This window comes from Danio rerio, chromosome 6 (genome assembly GCF_049306965.1).
Source record: "Danio rerio strain Tuebingen ecotype United States chromosome 6, GRCz12tu, whole genome shotgun sequence".
NCBI classification, from domain to species: domain Eukaryota; kingdom Metazoa; phylum Chordata; class Actinopteri; order Cypriniformes; family Danionidae; genus Danio; species Danio rerio.
In genome coordinates, this window is record NC_133181.1 from 13,256,923 (window position 1) to 13,278,977 (window position 22,055).

At 37.3% G+C, this 22,055-nt stretch overlaps 2 protein-coding genes and 1 long non-coding RNA gene across 7 annotated transcripts in view; 1 reads left to right on the forward strand and 2 right to left on the reverse strand.

The window, feature by feature from the left end:
- pkp4 (plakophilin 4) overlaps positions 1 to 2,469 on the reverse strand; it is a 95,477-nt gene extending 93,008 nt beyond the window's left edge. For all 4 annotated transcript variants that reach the window (XM_017356584.3, XM_068221907.1, XM_684979.10 and 1 more), the window contains exon 1: positions 2,321 to 2,469. The gene's annotated coding sequence lies outside the window, so the exon portion shown is untranslated. The remainder of the gene's footprint in view (positions 1 to 2,320) is intronic.
- LOC141386196 (uncharacterized) lies at positions 1,161 to 6,111 on the forward strand. The gene is made up of 2 exons (XR_012407686.1): positions 1,161 to 1,969; positions 2,070 to 6,111. It is a non-coding gene; the product is annotated as an uncharacterized lncRNA (long non-coding RNA).
- si:dkey-276j7.1 lies at positions 5,820 to 21,124 on the reverse strand. 2 transcript variants are annotated; one of them, NM_001326548.1, is made up of 8 exons: positions 21,058 to 21,124; positions 20,495 to 20,568; positions 20,159 to 20,335; positions 16,263 to 16,350; positions 13,604 to 13,724; positions 10,510 to 10,592; positions 9,122 to 9,225; positions 5,820 to 6,707 (listed from the first exon to the last, which is right to left on the reverse strand). In NM_001326548.1, exons 2-8 carry the CDS (start codon positions 20,529 to 20,531, stop codon positions 6,655 to 6,657), a joined length of 663 nt encoding a protein of 220 aa, NP_001313477.1. In that variant the 5' UTR covers positions 20,532 to 20,568; positions 21,058 to 21,124; the 3' UTR covers positions 5,820 to 6,654. The 2 variants fall into 2 exon arrangements, with proteins under 2 accessions (NP_001313477.1, XP_005165906.1); XM_005165849.5 differs by having other exon boundaries at positions 5,824 to 6,707; positions 13,604 to 13,721; positions 21,058 to 21,091.
- Positions 21,125 to 22,055: the final 931 nt, after the last annotated feature.

Here is a 22,055-nt window from a genome sequence, read left to right on the forward strand (position 1 = left end):
TGGGACATACTCATTCTATTTTCAAATACTATTTAGGACGCATAGTATGCCGATTGGGACGCAGAACAATCTTCATGTAAAGCAACACACCCCTAAATCAACAACCTGTGTACACGCCCCCCCAAAATAACACTTTTTAACACATTCTAATAAAAAGATCTGAATTGTGTTTTGAACTGAACCTAAACTGGCACACTCAGAAGAACCATAATATTAATATTAAGTATTGAAAAAGGGGTAAACTAGGTGCCCTTTAAACAATATTTTTAGCGTGTTTTCGATGCAGGTTTAGACTTTTTATTAGTGATTGATTCCTCACCAAAACAATGAATGAATATTCGAAAATAGTCTAAACATTTGTTGTTGTCCTTTAAAGATGCACATGAAAGAATGATGCACCGGTTGCGTGCCAAGCTGTTAATGTGCAGACATTTCCACACCCCTAAACATGATGCGGCACTAAATGAAACGTGATTGGTTTGTTAACATGTCAGTCTTATAGCATCATGGGCATTCATTGACCATTCAAAGTGGCCAAAGCTCCCAGCCATCAGTCTGAGGTCTGGCTACACAAGACTACTGAATGACTAATTCAAACAATTCATTCGAAGCAGACGATTCATTTCAAAACGAAGTGACAAAGTAATCTTCATTATCTTTTAAACATCACACACTGAGATACATTTTAATTAACAATTTATTAAAACATGCAGATTTATGTTGTAAAGCTATCGTTCATGACAAGTTTGTTGTTTTATATTGATTTTATATAGTTTATCACTAGTTTGTTGTATTTAGTAAGCATAAAACTGTTAGCTTAGTCCATAATTCCACCTAACATTTTGTCAGTGCAGTCCTCATTGGACTTAGTGGAATACATATGAGTGATGACACTGCACGATTGCACTTTTCATTCAGATGAACTGCCCAAGAAAACCAGTTCACAAAAGTGAATCAGTCTTGCCATCACTAATGTGCAAAACATCCATACATAATCCAAAGATTTAAAGCTTAAAAACTTCATAAATGGCAGGGCCCCACTGTGCTGGCATTTACAAGAATAAAATCCGAAATCCACTTTAGAAGTCTTTAAAATCCCCACCCACCTCCACACCGGATTTACCGAGAGTCTCCTGTCAGTCAGAGCCCAGGGTTTATATAGAGGAGAGACTAGAGGCGAAAAAACCAGCAGCAAGCCATGCTATTTACCATGATGAGCGAGAAACAGTAATAAATTGTAACTTATTGGAGTCATCTGACATTGCTGCGCACCACCACATGCACAGGTCTGTCAGAGAGATCATTCTATCGCTTCCAGCGGATACCAAAAGTCGGCCTTGGCCATTTTAAGCGCACACCCCAAACTCCCCGAAAAAGCACATAACATGCCAATGCAGTGTAAAGACAGCCGAATCTCTGAGGAACACGTCTTACTGCATCATGATGCATTGTCCCTGCAATCTTTACATACTGTAATTGTGGACTGCTCAAAGCAAATCACCGCACAGCAGCAATTACATGGTGCACAGCAGCAAACCTGCATTCAATCTAAACTCTGGTCAATATGATGAGGCAGCTGAAACTGCAACCACACTCCCATTACAGTCCAAACAGAGACAGACTGCTTCTGCTGGAGATAGAAGCTGGGCTTGAATGATCAAGAGCAGGAGTTATTCTGAGAGAGATGTTGCTTAATTATGCATAAAGAAAAGTGTCTAAGAGGTGGTCCCGGTGACAGCATCTAGCGGTTATAATGGAGACCAGCCTACCTCACAGTGAATGCTGTGGGATACTGGGCTGTAGCACATGTCACAAGGATGGAAATGAATGCAACTAACTAATGTAACGTGCAATGCACTGCCCAGGTTAGGAGATGATGACCAGATGGAGTAAATGCGCCATGCAGGGACAGATGATGGACCAGAGATGATGATGATGATGATGGGAGGTGTAGGAATGTCCATTATAGGTACACCTGCTCAAGTTATTCAGCATCATGCATTGAACAAGGCCACCAGTTATCAATTATGTAAGCATAACTATTGTACTATTGCATATTTTCTGCACAGTCCATCGCTGCAAGGAAGGAAGGAAGGAAGGAAGGAAGGAAGGAAGGAAGGCAAATGAAATGAGCTTCGACGGGAAAGCAAACAGTTTCTCCGCTTGTGCGGTGAACACAGCGTCTATTACAGCTCAGATTTGAAAAGGACTGACGGCGAGATCTACCGATAAATGACAAGCAGCGATGAATTCCCGCCGCCAGCGCGCGCCAGATGTTAGAAACGCTCCGTTGGAGCGACGCGAATTCACCAGGACTTACCGCAAAAACGCCGAAATGCGAATTAGTCGTGGAGACGATTAAATCCATTGGTAAGAGAAACCCGGGATGACATTCTTTCCAAAGGTGTTTTCAGGCGATGAACGGGCGGCTCCGGCTTGGTCTCGCGCGCTTCCATGGGCAAGAGGGTCAGAGCGCGTGACGTAGACGCTCCACATAGAGAGATGCCGTTTCAGGGCATTTAAATGTGTTGCCATGTAGTCGAACGGGAGTTCATTCGGAAAAAACGGAGTTCCCGTCGAATTCCGTGGAAAATACGTTTACACCGCGAAAACAACAACCCCTTAAATGGTCACATGAGTGACCATCTGCTCGTAGTGCGCATAAACGCCCACAAATTCGTTACTTTGAATTGGTTGATGTATGCGTTTAGTCTTCTATTGGTCGGATTTAAGAGGATTGGGGTTACACAAAGTCCACACAACTTTGGGGAAGACTCGCCGGCGCATCATAAATATTTTGTACGACAATAAAAATACGATTTTCCAAAGGGGGTCTTTCGACGCGTATATTAGGCAACATTGCCATCGTGTGGATAAAGGGCATCTCCCTCTGGGCTTCCTTCATGGGAACATTTTGGAGTACAAATAGTTTTCTTTTTATCACATAAAGGTTTATTTGTAAATAAACAATTAGGAAAACAGAGAAAATTAGGATATTCCTGGAAATAGGCTACCCCTCACATCACGTAATAGTTAAAAAGGTGCTGGATATACTCTGGACACCCTCTGCTTTAGTCATCAGGATTTTGCACCTCATCTTTTAGCTTCAAGGAAAGCCTCTCATGTTTTGCCAACTAGTCAAACATACCGAGCCTTGGACCTATTAGAAGCTATTCAAAGTCCAGCATTCAGAGCTGTTGTGAGAACCTGTGGGACTATTAGTAATTTCAGGCGTCTCTGCCCACTGTTTGTACCTTTCTTTCCAAATCCAGTTGGATTCACACAAAAAATGAACACGTTATGGCAAGCTGTGTTAACAATTAGGATATAATCTTACTAGTATAGTACATGCATAGGTCCTACATGTATTTTTCATGCTACGAGTTAGAGAACATTCATTCATTCATTTTCTTTTTGGCTTAGTCGCTTTATTAATCTCGGGTCGCCACAGTGGAATGAACCACCAAACTTATCCAGCATATGTTTTACGCAGCGGATGCCCTTCCAGCTGCAACCCATCACTGGGAAGAATTAGATAACAGTATTAAATTATTAGATACTAGTACCTATTAAATAAACACTAGTAGCCTACTTATTTATTAAGCCCAGGACACACCAAGCCAAAGAACTAGCAGTGATGAAAACCGCCTGCATTGTCAATTTTTTCTATCATATAGAAAATTAACAGTATGACAAAGACACTAGCATATTTTTTTTATGAAATGTTAAAGCGGCTTGACACTCATATGATAAGATATAGATTCCAAATAAATTCCATAAATAAATAAAAAAAGGTCATTTATATAAGGGAAGTTCATCCTTTCCAGCTGTAGCAAGTCCACATCTGGTGCTTAGCAGATGTTGAACATCCATGTGACTCACTGTAGACTAATTACAGAGTCTGAAAGCTAAATGCCCAAGTCAAGGGTGGTATAATGATTGAGTAGGACTGTCAGTAACTCCACAGTTCTGGCTCACCGCTACTCAGGACTGAACCTGAAGCTATTATAGAATTAACAGTTAGATTTTACTATCCCTTATGAGTCTTTAAACATTTTGAGCTCTGAAAATCATATTTACCATCCCTCTTATGGTTTCAACCAAATAAACGCAGTGTAAGCATTAGACTTTCAGAAACAGACGAAAACTTGAATGCTAGCATAATGTATAAATATAAATATGAAGATTGTTGCTTTTACCTATTATATCCTTAATTCATTATCATTCAGCCTCTTTAGAAGATCTTGTACATATCTGAAATATACAGTGCATCCGGAAAGTTTTCATAGCGCTTCACTTTTTCCACATTTTTTATGTTACAGCCTTATTCCAAAATAGATTAAATTCATTTATTTCCTCAAGATTCTACACACAATACCCCATAATGACGATGTGATTTTTTTTTATTGTTGCAAATTTATTAAAAATAAAAAACCTGAAAAATCACATGTACAGAAGAATTCCCAACCTTTGATGTGAAGCTCTAAATTGAGCTCAGGTACATTCTGTTTCCACTAATCATTCTTGAGATGTTTCAGCAGCTTAACTGGAGTTCTCCTTTGGTAAAATCAGTTGATTGGACATGATTTGAAAAGGCATACACCTCCCTATATAAGGTTCCAGGGTTGACAGTGCATGTCAAAGCACAAACAAAGCATGAAGACAAAGGAATTATCTGTAGACCTCCGAGACAGGATTGTTTTAAGACACAAGGCTGGGGAAGGTTACAGAAAATTTTCTGCTGCACTGAAAGTTCCAATGAACACAGTGGCCTTCATCATCTGTAAGTGGAAGATGTTTGGAACCACCAGGACTCTTCCTAGAGCTGGCCGAGCATCTAAGCCGAGTGATCGGGGGAAGAAGGGCCTTAGTCAGGGAGGTGATCAACAACCCGATGATCACTCTGTCTGAGCTCCAGTGTTCTTCTGTGAAAAGAGGAAAACCTTACAGAAGGACAACCATCTGTGCAGCAATCCACCAATTAGGCCTGTGTGGAAGAGTGGCCAAACGAAAGCCACTCACCGCCTGAAATTTGCTGAAATGCATCTGAAGGACTCTCGGACCATAAGAAACTATATTGTCTGGTCAAATGAGACTAAAATTGAACTCTTTGGAGTGAATGTCAGGTGTTATGTTTGGACAAAACCAGGCAGCGCTCATCACCAGGCCAATACTATCCGTACAGTGAAGCATGGTAGTGGCAGCATCATGCTGTGGGGATGTTTTTCAGCAACAGGAACTGGAAGAGTAGTCGGGATAGAGGGAAAGATGAATGCAGCAATGTACAGAGACATCCTGAATGAAAACCTGCTTCAGAGTGCTCTTGACCTCAGACAGGGGTGACAGATCATCTTCCAGTAGGACAATGACCCAAAGCACACCGCCAGTATATCAATGGAGTGGCTTCACAACAACTCAGTGAATGTCCTTGAGTGGCCCAGCCAGAGCCCAGACCTAAATCCTATTAAACATCTCTGGAGAAATCTGAATATGGCTATACAGTCACTCAACCTGATAGAGCTTGAGAGGTACTGCAAAGAGGAATGGGCAAAAATTCCCAAATACAGGTGTGCCAAGCTTGTGGCATCATATTCATAAAGACTTGAGGCTGTAATTGCTGCCAAAGGTGCATCAACAAAGTATTGAGCAAAGGCTGTGATTACTTATGTACATGTGATTTTTCAGCTTTTTTATTTTTAATAAATTTGCAACAATTTCAAAAAATCGTGTTTTTACTTTTGATTAAAAACATGAATTTGATCCCTTTTAATCCATGAAAATAACTGCATTTAACTTAAAAACAATGAGCACAAACAGCAAACATTCCATGCTCATGCAACTTTATTCAGTAATCATTTATACACATGAACTGACAGCAAGTGTAAACATTGTTTTAGAAGGAAGAAACGAATATAATACAGCACAGAACGCCAAAACAACTCAATCTGATATTAATATTTACCATCACATCACTACTAACAACAACAGACATTCACAATCGCTGAAACTCCCTGAACCCCCTTCCTGTTCTCCAATTCAACTCTTTACTGCATGTGATAATTTATAGTAAGGTGGCCTTCATATGTATTCATCTAGCTACCTACTGGGCCAAAAGAACACTCAGTAGTGTTCAAACAAGACACTTATTGTTAAGAGTGTCTTATAGCACGTTTTGTCATATTCACTGATAATGTGAGGTGAGAAACATCTGTTTAACGTGGCTTAAGTACATCCTATCTGTCTATATGTGTGCTGTTTTCAGTGTTCTTAAGCTTTTGGCACATGAGCATGAATGTGCATGTGAAGAATGATTATTATCTAAGTCAGCTTCACCTTGGCATCGATGCTCAATGCGTCTAACATGTATTTTGTGGTGCGTGTACCCTATGGTTTTCACTTAGGGACTTTTTTTTTCGAGTATTCCTTCAATCCAGGGGTGTTTTATTCCTGATCACAAGCACCATTAGATATGTGAGCATAACACAAACAAGCCATTTAGGTTAAGATTCTAAATGAAGACGATCAGATGACTAAAAAGTGTGTGTGTGTGTGTTTTTTTTTTGCATAAAGCAGAAAGTGGGTGATCGATGCAAAGGAGTTAGTGGATACGAGAGAACAACAATCTATGAAGCAGGGTTTTGGGGCACATCCACTTTATTCCAACTCATCCTCTGGTGCGATGGTGCTGGTCTGCTCAGAGGTCATGCCTAAAATAGCAAATGCACACAAATTAGGTTTTTGATATTTAGAATTTGACATGCTTTATATTTAGAGCTATTTACACTAACTGGCCACTTTATTAGGTACACCTGTCCAACTGTTTGTTAATGCACATTTCTAACCAGCTAATCACATGGCAGCAACTCAATGCACATAGACATGTAGACATCTATGTAGCCACTCTTGTCAGCTAAGAACAGGAAACTGAGGCTACAATTTTCACAGGCTTACCAAAATTGGACAATAGAAGGCTGGAAAAACATTGCCTGGTCTGATGAGTCTCGATTTCTGCTGCGACATTCGGATGGTCGGAATTTGCCATCAACAACATGAAAGCATGGATCCATCCTGCCTTGTATCAATGGATCAGGCTGATGGTGGTGGTGGTATAATATATAGCAAGTCTACAGTTAATGACTCACTGATTTAAATGATCCGGGCAGAGTGAATCTGCAGTTATCGACTCACTGATTTAAATGATCCCTTCAGAGTGAGTCTAAAGTTAATGACTCGCTGATTCAAATGATCCCCTCAGCAAGAGTCTGTAGTTTACTGACTCACTGATTCAAACTATCCAGTCAGACTGAGTCTGTAGTTAATGTCTCACTGATTATAATGATTCAGGCAGAGTGAGTCTGCAGTTAACGACTCACTGATTCAAATGATCCGGGCAAAGTGAGTCTACAGTTAATGACTCACCGATTTAAATGATCCAATCAGAGTGAGTCTGCAGTTAATGACTCAATGATTCAAATGATCTCATCAGAGTGAATCTGCAGTTATCAACTCACTGATTCAAATGTTCCCTTCAGAGTGAGTTTACAGTTAACAACTCACTGATTCAAATGATTTTATTAGTGTGAGTCTAGCATTAAGGACTCACCCATTCAAATGATCCATGCAGAGTGAGTTTACAGTTAACGACTCACTGATTCAAATGATTCCATCAGTGTGAGTCTGTAGTTTACTGACTCACTGATTCAAATTATCCTGTCAGAGTGAGTCTGCAGTTAATGACTCACTGATTTAAATGATTCAGGCAGAGTGAGTCTTCATTTACCGACTCACTGATTCAAATGATCCTGGCAGAGTGAGTCTAAAGTTAAAGACTCACTGATTCAAATGATTCAGCCAGAGTGAGTCTACAATTAATGACTCACTGATTCAAATGATTTGGGTCGAAGTTAGTCACAGTGAGTCAACAGTTAACAACTCATTAATTCAAATGATCCTAACAAATCACTTACTCAAATTAACAGGTCAGAGTGAGTCTACAGTTAAGGACACACTGATTCAAATTATACCATCAGATGAGTCTGCAGTAAACAACTCATTGATTCAAATGATCCAGGCAAAGCAAGTCTACATTTTATGACTCACTGATTCAAATGATCCCATGAGAATGAGTCTACAGTAAAAAAAAAAATCTCACTGATTCAAATGATCAGGTCAAAGTGAGTCTACAGTTAATGACTCACTGATTCAAATGATTTGGCCAGAGTGAGTCTACAGTTAATGACTCACTGATTTCAATGATTTAGATCACAGTGAGTCTAGAGTGAGTTAACAACTTACTAATTCAAATGATCCTTACAAATCACTGATTCAAATGATCAGGTCAGAGTGAGTCTACAGTTCATGACTCACCGATTCAAATTATTCCATCAGAGTGAATCTACAGTTAAAAGGATTGTTCCCACAAAAAAATGTATTCTGTCAAGATTTACTCACCCTTTTCTCAAACCTTTCATTCTTCTGTTAAACACAAAAATATGTATATTTCTAAAAAAGCCAGAAACTTGTAACCATTGACTTCCATAGTATTTGTTTGTAGTCAACAGTTACAGGTTTTCATCTTTCTTTAAAATATTTTCTTTTGTGTTCAACTGAATAAAGAAACACAAAGTTTGGAAGCACTTATGGGTGAGTAAACAGTCAGTACACTTTCATTTTTGGGTGAACTACCCCTTTAACAACTCACTGATTCAACTGATCCGGTCTGTAAAACAAAATCATATTTAAGACTCTCAGCTGTATGTAAAATGAATCTGCTGTAAAGCATTAAGTTGTTTAAGTAAATTGTATGAACCGTATGACATGTCCATATTAGAATTAAAATCATAAATAATTGGAGTTATCTAAATTTGTTAAAATCCTTTGTAGGTTTATGCAAGAAGTAAACCTGGAATTACTGATGATTCATTTTAAGCAGTTAAGAATTGGATCTTTGTTTTGGGAGACACTAACTCCATTCATCGAAGACTTTGATCTTTAAATCTCTGCAATCTTTTCTGCACTAAATAAAATCATAATAGGGGCAATTTAAGCATTTACTGCAACTGCCTGGTTAATACAAACCACTCATCATGTCATAATAAAAAACAAAAGCAAGAAGTCTCACTTGAGGCATCATCATCATTGGGAGATTTATTTTCATCCTGAGCGTAACCAAAGCTTAAAAGTTTGGACATGTTGACCGGAGCTGCCTCCTTCTTATCATGGGAACTGTAACACAGAGAAAATTGTCATATATTTATATAATCAAAAGCATTTAAAGAGTTCAATTAAAGAGTTGCATCTGAAAAATAACACAGGAGATATATGGAGCCAGATCAGTCTTAAAAAACACATTTCTAAAATAAAATTCACATGTATTCACATATACGTATACAATTTGTAAGTTCAAAACACGATTCCTTATCACACAAAACTAATTTGTAAGTTCAAAACACGATTCATAAATACACAAATCTAATTTATAAGTTCAAAACACGATTTATAAATACACAAATCTAATTCATAAGTTCAAAACACGATTAATAAATACACAAATCTAATTCGTAAGTTCAAAACACGATTCAAATACACAAATCTAATTCATAGTCTAAACACGATTCATAAATACACAAATCTAATTCGTAAGTTTAAAACACGATTCATAAATACACAAATCTATTTTGTAAGTTTAAAACACGATTCATAAATACACAAATCTAATTCGTAAGTTTAAAACACGATTCATAAATACACAAATCTAATTCGTAAGTTTAAAACACGATTCATAAATACACAAATCTAATTTGTAAGTTCAAAACACAATTCATAAATGCATGAATCTAATTCAAAATTTCAGAGTACGATTCCTAAATACATACATTAATTTGTAAGTTCAAAACACAATTTATAAATACACAAATCCAATTCATACGTTCAAAACATGATTCATTTCTACACAAATCTAATTCGTAAGTATAAAACACGATTTATAAATAAACAAATCTAATTTATAAGTTTAAAACACGATTCATAAATACACAAATCTAATTTGTAAGTTTAAAACACAATTCATAAATACACAAATCTAATTCATATGTTCAAAACACGATTAATAAATAAACAAATCTAATTCATATGTTCAAAACACGATTAATAAATAAACAAATCTAATTCGTAAGTTCAAAACACGATTCATAAATACACAAATCTAATTCATATGTTGAAAACACGATTTATAAATAAACAAACCTAATTCGGAAGTTCAAAACACGATTTATGAATACACAAATCTAATTTGTAAGTTCAAAACACGATTCATGAATACACAAATCCAATTCATCTGGCAAAATATCTATGATTTTTACTAGTGTATTTCCAAATTGTGCTTTGAATTTACAAATTGGATTTTCTTAATCTTAATTGTGCTGTGCGTGTATAAACTTTATTTTGTAAATATAGTATTTTTAAGACTGATCTGGCTCCATAGATAGGAATGTAAAATGAAGAGCATACATCTTTTTAAACTTGTTGGCCTCATCGATGTCCTTCTGGCTTAAGGAGAGTTTCTCCATCTCTGCTGCAGTATAGCTGACATTCTGCACAAGACAATAAGATGCATGAGAGTCTAGTTATACACAGTTTAATATAGAAGTACAAAATGCCAATTATGAAGGAGTTTCATGACACGCTATTCATTCAACATTCAGTAACTGCATCCAGCAATAAAAAAAATAAAAAAAAAAATCATAAATTAAATGAAAGAAGAGAAGCAAGAGGGAAGAATAATAAATGACTAATAATGCAATAAGATGATTCAGTTTCCTGTTTATATGATGAACATGATGCATGGAGTGAGAACCACAGACCTAATGTTACAGGATATACAGTAGAGCAACAGCCTTTTGAGACAGTGATCTAAACAAAAAATCCGTTCTCTTTATAGTCAAAGATGCTGTATTTATGTTTTTCAAGCATAAAAATACTAAAAACGTAAAAAGACGTTTAAGAAAAATCCTAAGTGAACACACCTGTAGCTGAAAATACTGTCAGTGTTTCTCTTTTGAAAATCTCTAAATATCTGTCTTTGTTTTGGTCTGTGTAACTCCGCCCATTGCCAGTTTACCCAATTACATTTCAGCACTTTGGGTTGCCTTGACAAAAAACACAGCATGTTTTAAAGGCTCCCTTATTATATGAAGGTGCAGGCATAAACAGGATATATGGAGGACAACAGCAGCTTCCAAAATGAGAAGCAGATTCAGACTAGAGATCTGCGCGGGACTAAATTTTGAATCCCTCTCCCGCCAGGTTTTAGCCCGAACCCGACCGCTCCTGCTTATATTCAGCATTTGTTGTCCCGCTGCCCGACCCACCCCGTTTTCTATCCGCCCCGCCCGATCCCGCTAAAGAGCAGGGGGGAGAACAAAATCGAAACCCACCCAGCTATACAGAGTCCAGACAGCCTATAACAAGCTGTCTGTATAAACACACACACACACACACACACAGACAAAGCTCTCTCTCTCTCTCTTATTAGCGCACACACCTCTCATTCGCGTGCGCACACACATACACACACACAGCAACGAACAAACAAGCTAAACACAGCATCGCGCTGTTTCAGTCACACACATAACGTTACATACGCGTGCTCGCTTGCTCGCTCGGGAGTCGGGAGCAATATTGCTAGACGGCCCGCTCCCGTCCCAAATTAAACCTGTTACCGACCGCTCCCGCGCTTTATTCAGAAATTTAGTCCCGTGCTTCAGAAATCTGGTCGGGTCCCCGACTCCCTAATAATAAGTCGCGGGACAGCCTAATTCACTTATAAAAATCCACATGAGGTGCAAGTAATATAAATATGACAAATGTAAACATTAGGCGAGCAGCATACATTGTAAGGCTCGATTGTCAGGCATGCTCACTCCTGGCAACCTGTCATTTTTCTTATTCGGCTTATTCCCAGAAGAAACCCACGTGACCACAGAGAGAACATTCACCACACAGAAATGCTTGACACAGAACTGCCTTCTGGACAAGCCGGGATTCGACCCAGCGACCTTCTTTCTGTGCCAATCACTTAGCCACTTTGATGATCATTGAAGTGATCAGAAGTACAAATAAAAACAAAACTGAGCATATGATTTTGTTAGCTCACATTGCTAGTTTTATGTTAAACAATTCATCTGTGCATGTCGCTAAGGCGAGCAGCATTCATTGTAAGATTCGTTTGTCAGACATGCTCACTACTGTCGGTGTCGTCAGTCTGGCAACCTGCGATTTAGTGGAGTCACAGTCAAACTCATAATAAGTTGACTCTCTTTATTTGGGCTTATTCCTTGCTTATTCTCTGCTTATTTCCTGCCACTGTGGAATGAACTGCCAATTTCTCTGGCATATGTTTTACCAGTAGATGTCCTACCAGCAATTCAACAATTCACAATTGCACAATTCATCTGTGGATGTCGTTAAGAAAAAAAATGGATTGCCCTCTAAAGTCAAAACCTGAAAATGCACTTCCTGTTTTCTCAGATTACGTCTGAGGTATTGGGTGTGGCTAACATACTTAACCACACCTCTCCAACTGTCAGTTTTGACAACAAATAGAAATGCTGAGGTGTCTGTTAGGTTGTGCTCAAATCCTTTTCTGATCTTTTTGAAAGAAATGTCTATTTTACTACATCCAATCAGCTTTCAGTAAAAAAAAAAAAAAAAAAAAAACAAGCCACGCCCACTGTTTTCTCATTTAATATTCCTTTTTTTTATGAATTGCATCACAATAGGAGAAAAAAAACACAGTCACAGCTTCCGGTTCACACAGACTTTAAGTTAAGTGGTTTGAATATATTTATATAATCTGGAATGTGTAGGACCAAAACATTTTTCAATGAAATTGTTCAGTTCAAACATTACAATAGGTTGTCCTATACCTGCCTGTCAAGATGTGGATTTGAATACCTCTGCACACCCTGTTCATGCAGACAGGTCATGTCATCAACACATTCCCTCAATGCTGACTGACATGTACACCAAAACAGCTGAAAATGGCAGCATTCTTCCAAAAAACATATTAAAAGTCATTGGTTTAGAACACAGCTGTCAAAGCTTGTTCCTGGAGGGCCACAGCTCTGCACAGTTTAGTTCTAACCCTAATGAAACACACCTGATCAAACTAATTAAGTGCTTTAGGCTTGTTTGATACCTACAGATAAGGGTGTTGAAGCAGGGCTGGAACAGGACACAGGACCTCGTCCCACCACTCCTCATCACCTATTAAGATTATGTTTGTTTCAAGCCTTTTTCGTCCTTATTTTCTGGCAAAATTAAAACATTAATTAAAAAATAAAAAACTTTTAAGTAAAGTCTCTCTGTTAACCAGTGAAGAAAATAAAAACAATAAAAATGGCAGCATGCATATGGGAATGTTTCTTTCAAATGAATCACGTGGTGCAACTTCTTTACTAACACAGTTTTTGAAGATGCAATGCGAAAAAAAAAAGCTGGAAAGATGACAACTGAAACTTGTTTATAATGCGATGGAGGAGGAGGAGGAAGTGGGAGGTTTAAATGAGCGATGGCGGTCAACAGTCTGTGCTAATCCATTCACCTTGTCTTTATCAGAATCCCAGGCTGAACCGTTATCAGTTCCAAAAGGGGGCTCCAGTCGCTGTAATGCCCCTTTAGACTCACTCTTGCTCATTCCGTCAGGACTAGTAGCTTTACTTCTGCTGCAAGCATAAAAATTACATGATTGAACCCCGGTTTTACACCACCATGCCAGATGGATTGGGGTGAAATATGTGGAATATAATCCTTTTCAGTCATACCAGGATGCTGATATGAATGATTCAGCATCGAAGCACATAAAACCCCTAAATAATCCATTTTTAAAAACATAATTGAATAGACCTTTCATAAAATCGAATGTCTGGATAAATAAAAAGTGTTTTTATTAAAATTCATAGTTGTGAATGTCCTTCAGCACTGATGTTTCAGGTTTGATTTTCACAAAAAGAACACAAATGAGATAAGCTGTGTGTGTGTGTGTGTGTGTGTGTGTGTGTGTGTGAGTGCGCTAGATGTTGTCAAGTATAATAAGCCACACAAAAAAATGGATTTGAATGTATTACGCGAGCTGACTGACACAAACCTGGAGTGCACGATTAAAAAGCCTCTCCTTGTATTATTTTATAACATCTGTATTCATGTAAACATAGTCGATTGTGTTTTAAAGGGGTGCTCCACAGTGTATTTTTTAAGGCTTGGTTGTGTTTATAAGATGCAAAGCAATGTGTGCTCATGCATCATTTGTAGAAATTTACATTATTTTTTCTTATATCTTACTTTGATTAAATACAGCTACTCAGCTAACATGAAAATGACTGTCATATTTCCTAGTTCCTCCGAAAGGCCCCCTTAAGAGGCTCTGATTGGTCAGCTGACATAATGTGCGGTGATTCACGGATCGGCTCTACGTCACAATGTCACGCCCCTACAAGCACACGCTTTAGCGCTGTTTAAACAGTAGCTGAATCAGACAGAAAATGAAGAGCGCACGCCTGAGCACTCCGCACGCCTGCTCTTTAAATTAAAAACTGACAAGTGTCTTTTACATATATTCGGAATAATCATGTGTAAGTAATATAAATTGTTCACATATCTTTTGCGAGTTTGTTATTTGAGATGTAGAATGCACGGAAAGCGGCTGCATAGAGAGACATTGAAGCACTGGTGGAGATTGTGGCTGTTTACAGCGGTTTGAAGTATAGTTATGAATTTGTATCTAAATTTTTTACGGTACCAGCATTTTCCATTGTTAACATCCTTGTTTAAATCCTTGCTACAACACACCGTTTACGCTAGAAAATGTGCATGTTATTGATCAATTTTAACAAATAAAAACACCTACACAGGTTGTGGCACACAATTCACAGCTTCGTTGGTGGGAAGAGTTTGTAGCCGAATCCAGAACTGAACTGGGAGAAATTCTGGAAGCTGTCCTTTGTCAAATGCTAGAATATATATTTTTAATAATTCTCTGGAACATAATTAAAATTAAATCATAAGCACTTTCCTCTTTGTGCTGCGTCCTTTGAAAGCCCAAATACAAAAACAGAACAAACTCTGTGGAAATAGCAGCATTTGGACGCCATTTTAGCTTTCTCTGCTATAACATAACAGCGCCTCTGGCCACACCCCTTTGCTCTGCAAACCTAAAGCATTTATGATCTCATTAACCTGGATGTATTTTTTGTAGTCCCCAAATGTGTTTGCTGTAGGCTTTGCCATGCTAATTCTGTAAAAGCCAATGTCTCCCTTTGCATTGAACTTTGATCATATTACATTCAGAGATGTTCTTTATTTTCACACAGCTACATTAAACATCAACTAAAGTTTCAAATATGATATCGTAGTGGACCACACCTTTAAGTGAATGTAGGTTTAGGGAAAACCTATTGTGTAACATTATATTAGATCCGTGCATTACATCTCAATATAACAAATCCGCTGCAGTTTGTTTCGTTAATATTAATATTAATTAAACAAGAAAAGAGTGATTTAGTAATCTTCTGTTCAGAACACTATTATAATTTCTGGTTTAAATGTAGTTACTTCATGTCACAGTATTAATATGGGTCAGATTACTCATGACATGCGATGTTAGATTCAGAACTACCAAATAAATCCATACCTTATGTCTCTCGCCCAATGGGGTACATGCACACAGGCTTTTAATATTCAGTAAGCTAGCTCAAGAGCTTCCGGTGAACTGTCATCCCATTATGACGGTTAAGATCTGGTTTCTTTAAAAATCAATGATCTTTACTGCCTGATTGATATACAATATAAAGTGGGTCTCAGACCGCTCAAGAAGCACTGTGTTAAATTACATTGCTTTCTTTCATGTCTTTAAAATATGGGAAATTTTTTTTACTACTAGAATTTTCATTACGGTTTCAGGACTCGTCTGCTGCTCCTGATGGCGCTTGCGTCTTTCATCACATTTTACGCTTTATCAATATTTGAATGCTTAAGTCTATTTAACCGATTACATTTTAATTACATTACAATGTTGATGCTGTAAAAGGAACCTTATGAAATTGATCCGTTCACCGGATGTTTATCAGTGGCTGAAAAACACTTGCTGTGCATATACCCAATTGCAATACAATAATATGATTCTTTGAATCATAGTGATGCATTTCTAAGGTCTTCAGTGGCCTCATTTAGACAAAACAGCATCTCATGAGCAAACAAATTCTCACTTGTCATCAGGTGAGCCAGAGAACCAATTAGATGGTTTGTAGGAACTGTTGGTTATTGGTTCCACAGGGTCATCATGCCACAGCAAACCTATGGAAAAAAATAAAAGATATACAGGGATGTGATTTTTTTTTTTTTTTTTTTTGGGTATGTTTGTGTCAAATCAAATAAATTACTGCATGTAGTAAACTGTACTGTAAAAATGCTGGGTTGTTTTAACCCAAATTTGGGTAAAATTTGAACAAACCCAACAACTAGGTTCAAATTTCAACAGCAAATTAGTGAACATAAATAAAGTATACGACGACAAGATATAACTTTGGCAGTAGCAAGACATTTTACAGATTTTGAACATGACGTTAAACAACTAGAATGTATAGGAATTGAGGAAGTATTTGAGTCACATAGAGGAGTTCATGTGAAAAAGATTATTACAAAGAGGAGTGTTCTGGATTCATAAATTAAAATCACTTACACTAAGAAGAATGAATAAGGAATTGGACCTTTCTGTGTCTCCTAAATAATTTGTTGTTTAGCTATAATATTGTAAGTCATGGATTTTGAGCATGTAATGATACAAATAATGAGATGAAAATGTCTTTTTTTAATGTTTTGGACTGTCAGAATTTCAGTGCATCGATGTAGACATAAATAAGTGAATGATGATTATTAATGTTATTTTCCTGTGAAATAATGTTTTTAAAGGTGAAGGTAAATATTTCTTGTGTGGTTAATTATAGTATATTGAAATTGAAATGAGATTGTTCTTAATTATTGAGTGGCCGTCTAACTAATGACGTAATGTGATTGACTGTGGGATAAAAGGGTGGAATGAGAGGTCACACACTGAGAAAGGAATTGTGCCGAATTGTCTGTGTTTTGTATTACCTGAAGAATGTAAAATAAAAACTATACAAAGTAATTCTTTAATGAGTGCGATTCATGACCTTCTGAATAACATTGTTGACAAGATTAACACACCAAAAAGTTTTTTAAAAACGTGAGTGCACAGTAACTTCATTACTCAAATTTCAACATAAAATAATTTCAAAATGTAACCCACTGAATTGCCCATATTTGGGCTGAAACAACCCAACATTTTTACAGTGTATGATAATAAACTATCCTGTTTAAACAATTCAATACATTTATATTATATTAATATATAATTTAATACTATTCTGAAATAAATATAATTTTAGTAACACTGCAGGATTCAACGATAAGGATTTCACCCACTGGCCTAATTGGGCCAGTGGTTAAAATTTTTACTTGCTCCAACAAAAAAGAAGTTAATAAATATTTCTTAGCCAGATATTTTAAATATTGTGTCAAAAATAACGTCTGTGAATCTATAACTTAAATATTCAAAAGAATGTTAATAAATGTATAATGAGCAAAACTCAAAGTGTTATGCAAACAAAAATTGTTGTGGGGAAATTGTGCAGGTATTTTTTTCCAAAACAAAAAATGTCCGACTTGCCAAACTGACGGCAACTGTGCAAAACATCACTTTATTTTTTTTTCGTTGTGTTGTACCCACATAAATGTCTGCTTCAAGACGCTAGAAACAGACGTTTTCTTTTAGTCTCATAATTTGATGTTACCGTCATCTTGCCGTCTCTACGCTGTACCGGTTGTTACCAGGTTACGAAAATAATTACATACATCCAATCAGATATGAGGAACTAAGTAGCAATATGGGGTTAACGACTTCACAGAGAAGATGGCATATAAGGGCGTAAAAACACAAACTGCTATTAGTTTCTAAGACTGTATTTGTACGCAATTGACAAAAATTTGCAGGCAAATGAAACTAAGGCTTCGTTTACATTAACACGTTTTAGTTTTAAAACAGCATTTTAGAATGAAAACGATTCACGTCTACACTAGCATTTTATCTAGCATAAGGGTGTCCAAACTTGGTCCTGAAGGGCCGGTGTCCTGCAGATTTTAGCTCCAACTTGCCTCAACACACCTGCAAGGATGTTTCTAGAAAGTCTAGTAAGAGCTTGATTAGCTAGCCCAGGTGTGTCTGATTGGGGTTGGAACAAACCTTTGCAGGACACCAACCCTCCAGGAGCAAGTTTGGGGACCCCTGATCTAGCATTTCTGAGCTACTCTCAGTCCACACTACCCTGCTGAAAACGCACTTCACGTGACCACACACACACTCTGGTTTGCACTGCAGTGATGAGAGCTGTGCACCTCGGACTGCACATCAAGGATCTACCGTTGGATCTAATCTCACTATATTTGTTAAACATGATTTTTAATTCATCTTGTTGTCTATATCTAATGACATATTCCCCGACTTTGGTCTTTTGAATCTATTACTTGTTCTCGTGTTTTGGCTGAGGGCAAAGATAAGTTAATATATGAATTAATGTAACCGCGTACATGATCATGCACATTTGACTGATTGCTTACATTTATTTCCTATAAATTATGTATAAACTTACTGTGCGTTATACTTTTATAATAGCCATTATTGATTATTAAAACTGATATTCAGCAAGAGACAGGGTATGCTTTGTATTTTCAATGAAACTGAAATGAGGCAGTGATGTTATAAACTCTGTTTTATATTATATATTGTATATAACTACATACAGAGAAGATGACGGTGATACAAACATGCAGCTACATGACGCCTCAACATTTTTGGTGTCTGTTAAGTTGCTAATATCAAAATGAAAATAGGCAGTTTCTCAGTATATGTTTTCATTTTATTGTTAAGATAGTGAAACAACGTATCCAGGTTTATGTGAATGAGGTTATAGAGTACACTGTTCCCTTTCAAAGAATTACCCAAAGTGTCCTGAGGAGATTGTTTTTCATATCAAACTTGCGAAGTCTGAACTTGCAAGGAAAAGATGGAAGACAGAACTGTGTGTGGGATACTTAATATTGAGAAAAGGCCCGAATCAGATCTGTCTGCAGCCGAGCCTCCGTTTTCCCCCATTCACACTAACATGAAGCAGCAGCGGTTTAAAATGAAAACGGCCTCTTTAGCGTTTCCAAAACGCTTCATTATCGGCACTCGAAAACTCCAGCGGTGTGGACGGATGGCGTAACCATAGCAAAACTTGTGCGTTTTAAAACTAAAACGTATTAGCGTAAACAGGGCCTTAGTGACAAAGCTACACTGGCCTGATTAGGCCAGAAACGATCCTGTCTACTGTCCCAAGCATCTCACACGCTGGAAGAATACATCTATTAATGTATTTATTTATGTTTGTTAACATTAATTATTCATTGTTACTTCATGCTAACTCATCATTCAATATATAATGTTAACAAGCACAGCGTTGGATTTTAATAATGCGTTAGAAAATGTTGAACTATGATAAATACATGATATATAAATCTTGTTCACTGTTTGTTAATACACTGTTTGTTCAAGTTCACTTGTTTGTTCAAGTTAAAAACTGTTTGTCAAGTACACTAACATCAGCTACGTATTGTAAAGGATTTTAATTGTGTTAAACCACAATTTCTTTTCTTTTTTTTTTAAAGATTTATTTTTGGCCTTTTTTAGATAGGACAGTATTGAGACAGTAAGCAAAGTGGGAGAGAGAGAGAGGGGGTAGGGTAGGGAAATGTCGTCGAGCCGGGATTTGAACTTGCGACGCCCCCGGCGTGCTATTGCACCATATGTCCGCGCGCTAACCACTAGGCTATTGCGCCGACTAAACCACAATTTCAACGTTTAACTACACAAAAAATTCACAGAATATGTGTGAAGATTATATTTAAAGTTTCAGGATATTTAATCGCTACCTAAGATTCACTTTGTACCTTTCCTAAAGAGTAAGAATAAATAGGGCTCTATTTTATAACATAGTAAAAAGACAAACAAGAAAGTGGCTGTTTTACAAAAGTGTGACACATTTACCTCTCTGTCCTCCTTGTTTTGCAAGTTTCACATAATCCGAGTCTGAGGCCTGAATCCCCACGCGGCGTCCTTTAGTCCTTTCTTCGGGAGTGGTCTCTGCAGTTGCAGACAAACCTGGGATCTGGGACGAGGGTCCAACTGCTCCGTTTGAACTAGCATTCTGAGCTTGTTTTACACCTACAATTCAGTTAGAATATCTGCTTTATTATGCAAAGATTTGAACCAAAAAATCTTATAAGAGCAACATCTATGTGTCATTATTTGTAAGTAATTCAAGCATGCAGTGATCTTGTAAAGAAGACAATAGGGTACTGTGTTTCTCTGAAGGGCCATTACCCGGTTTCGTCCGGCGATAGTTGGGCTCGGCGGCCATGACTGGTGTTTCAGTGGTCAGTGGTGGTTAGGTAGCTCTGCAATTCCACAAACAGTAAAGTTGAGTGCTTCACATTTGTTTAAAAGGGGAGGTCAGCTGAACTGTTGTTCATCAATGCGTTCTTATATCATCAAATTAAATCGCGAATTACTGTCAGTGTCAACTCGACATATTGGGCACCAGTCATTATTGTCTAGTCATCCGCGTATTTACAGCTTTTGAAGCTAACAACGCGAATGGATAACGCCAACATATACCGTCTGAGGTGATTTTAGCAAATTCTCCTAGGGTTTTTCTTGTTTATGGGTTAGCTGGCGAGTCAACCTGGTCGCCTAGTAACAAAAGCAGCATCAGGACCACAAGCACCTTCTATATAAGGCGAGTCGAGTATTAGCACAAATTTTAAAAGTGAAAATCACAGACATTACTGATAAAAGCACATTTTAATGAGGTATTCGAACATTTTAAATGCATGGCTATTCATATTAATGATGCTACAGAAAGATGTGGAAAAGACAAAGCTTACGTCGTGTAAAGCAGCGCTGAGAAGGGGGACGCCTAGATTCTGCTCTTCTTCATTAGTCTGAACTGCGTATGTGGCTGAGAGACGCCTTTCCTGCCACCTACTGGACAGGGAATACTCTTCCTCCACATCCTCCACAAACACACGATCATTACAGCTCTTTTTAGAGTTGTTTCTTTAATTGATCACAACAATTCAAAGAGATTTAAATGTAAAACAATTATTGTTGCATTACAACACACATTCACACATTCATTTCATCCAATTGCTCTATAATAAATTACATAAACAGCTAGAGTTAAATTCATTGTTATTTTTATGTCATTAGAAAATAAAAACAACAATGTATTAAACAAACAGTAAAGCAAATGCAAGTAAAAACACAATTTACATCCATTTAACAAGAATTCACATAAGAAATATTAAGAAACTGTTTACACCTATGATTACATACAATGAGTGAATTATTCCCAATTTTCTTTGTTGTTTAATTGACAAATAACAATTTAAGACCTTGATCTAGATTAATAGAATAGATTTATTTTTTATTTATTTTCGTTAAGCTTCTTACTTTTAACAAAAGATGAACGGATAATTTCATGAAAGGTTTGCATTGTCACTTAACAAACATCTAAAATAATTGATAGCCTACTTTTACAGTTAAATGAATAGAAACAGGTGACATGGTGGCTCAGTGGTTAGCACTGTCGCCTCATAGCAAGAAGGTCGCTGATTCGAGTCTCAACTAGGTCAGCTGGCATTTCTGTGTGGAGTTTACATGTTCTCCCCATTTTGGTTTCCTCCGGGTGCTCCAGTTTCCCTCAGTCCAAAGACATGCGCTGTAGGTGAATTGAATAAATTAAATTGTCTGTATGGGTGTGAATGAGTGTGTATGGATGTTTTTCTATACTGGGTTGCAGCTGGAAGGGCATCCGCTGTGTAAAACATATGCTGGATAAGTTGGTGGTTCATTCCGCTGTGGCGACCCTAGATTAATAAAG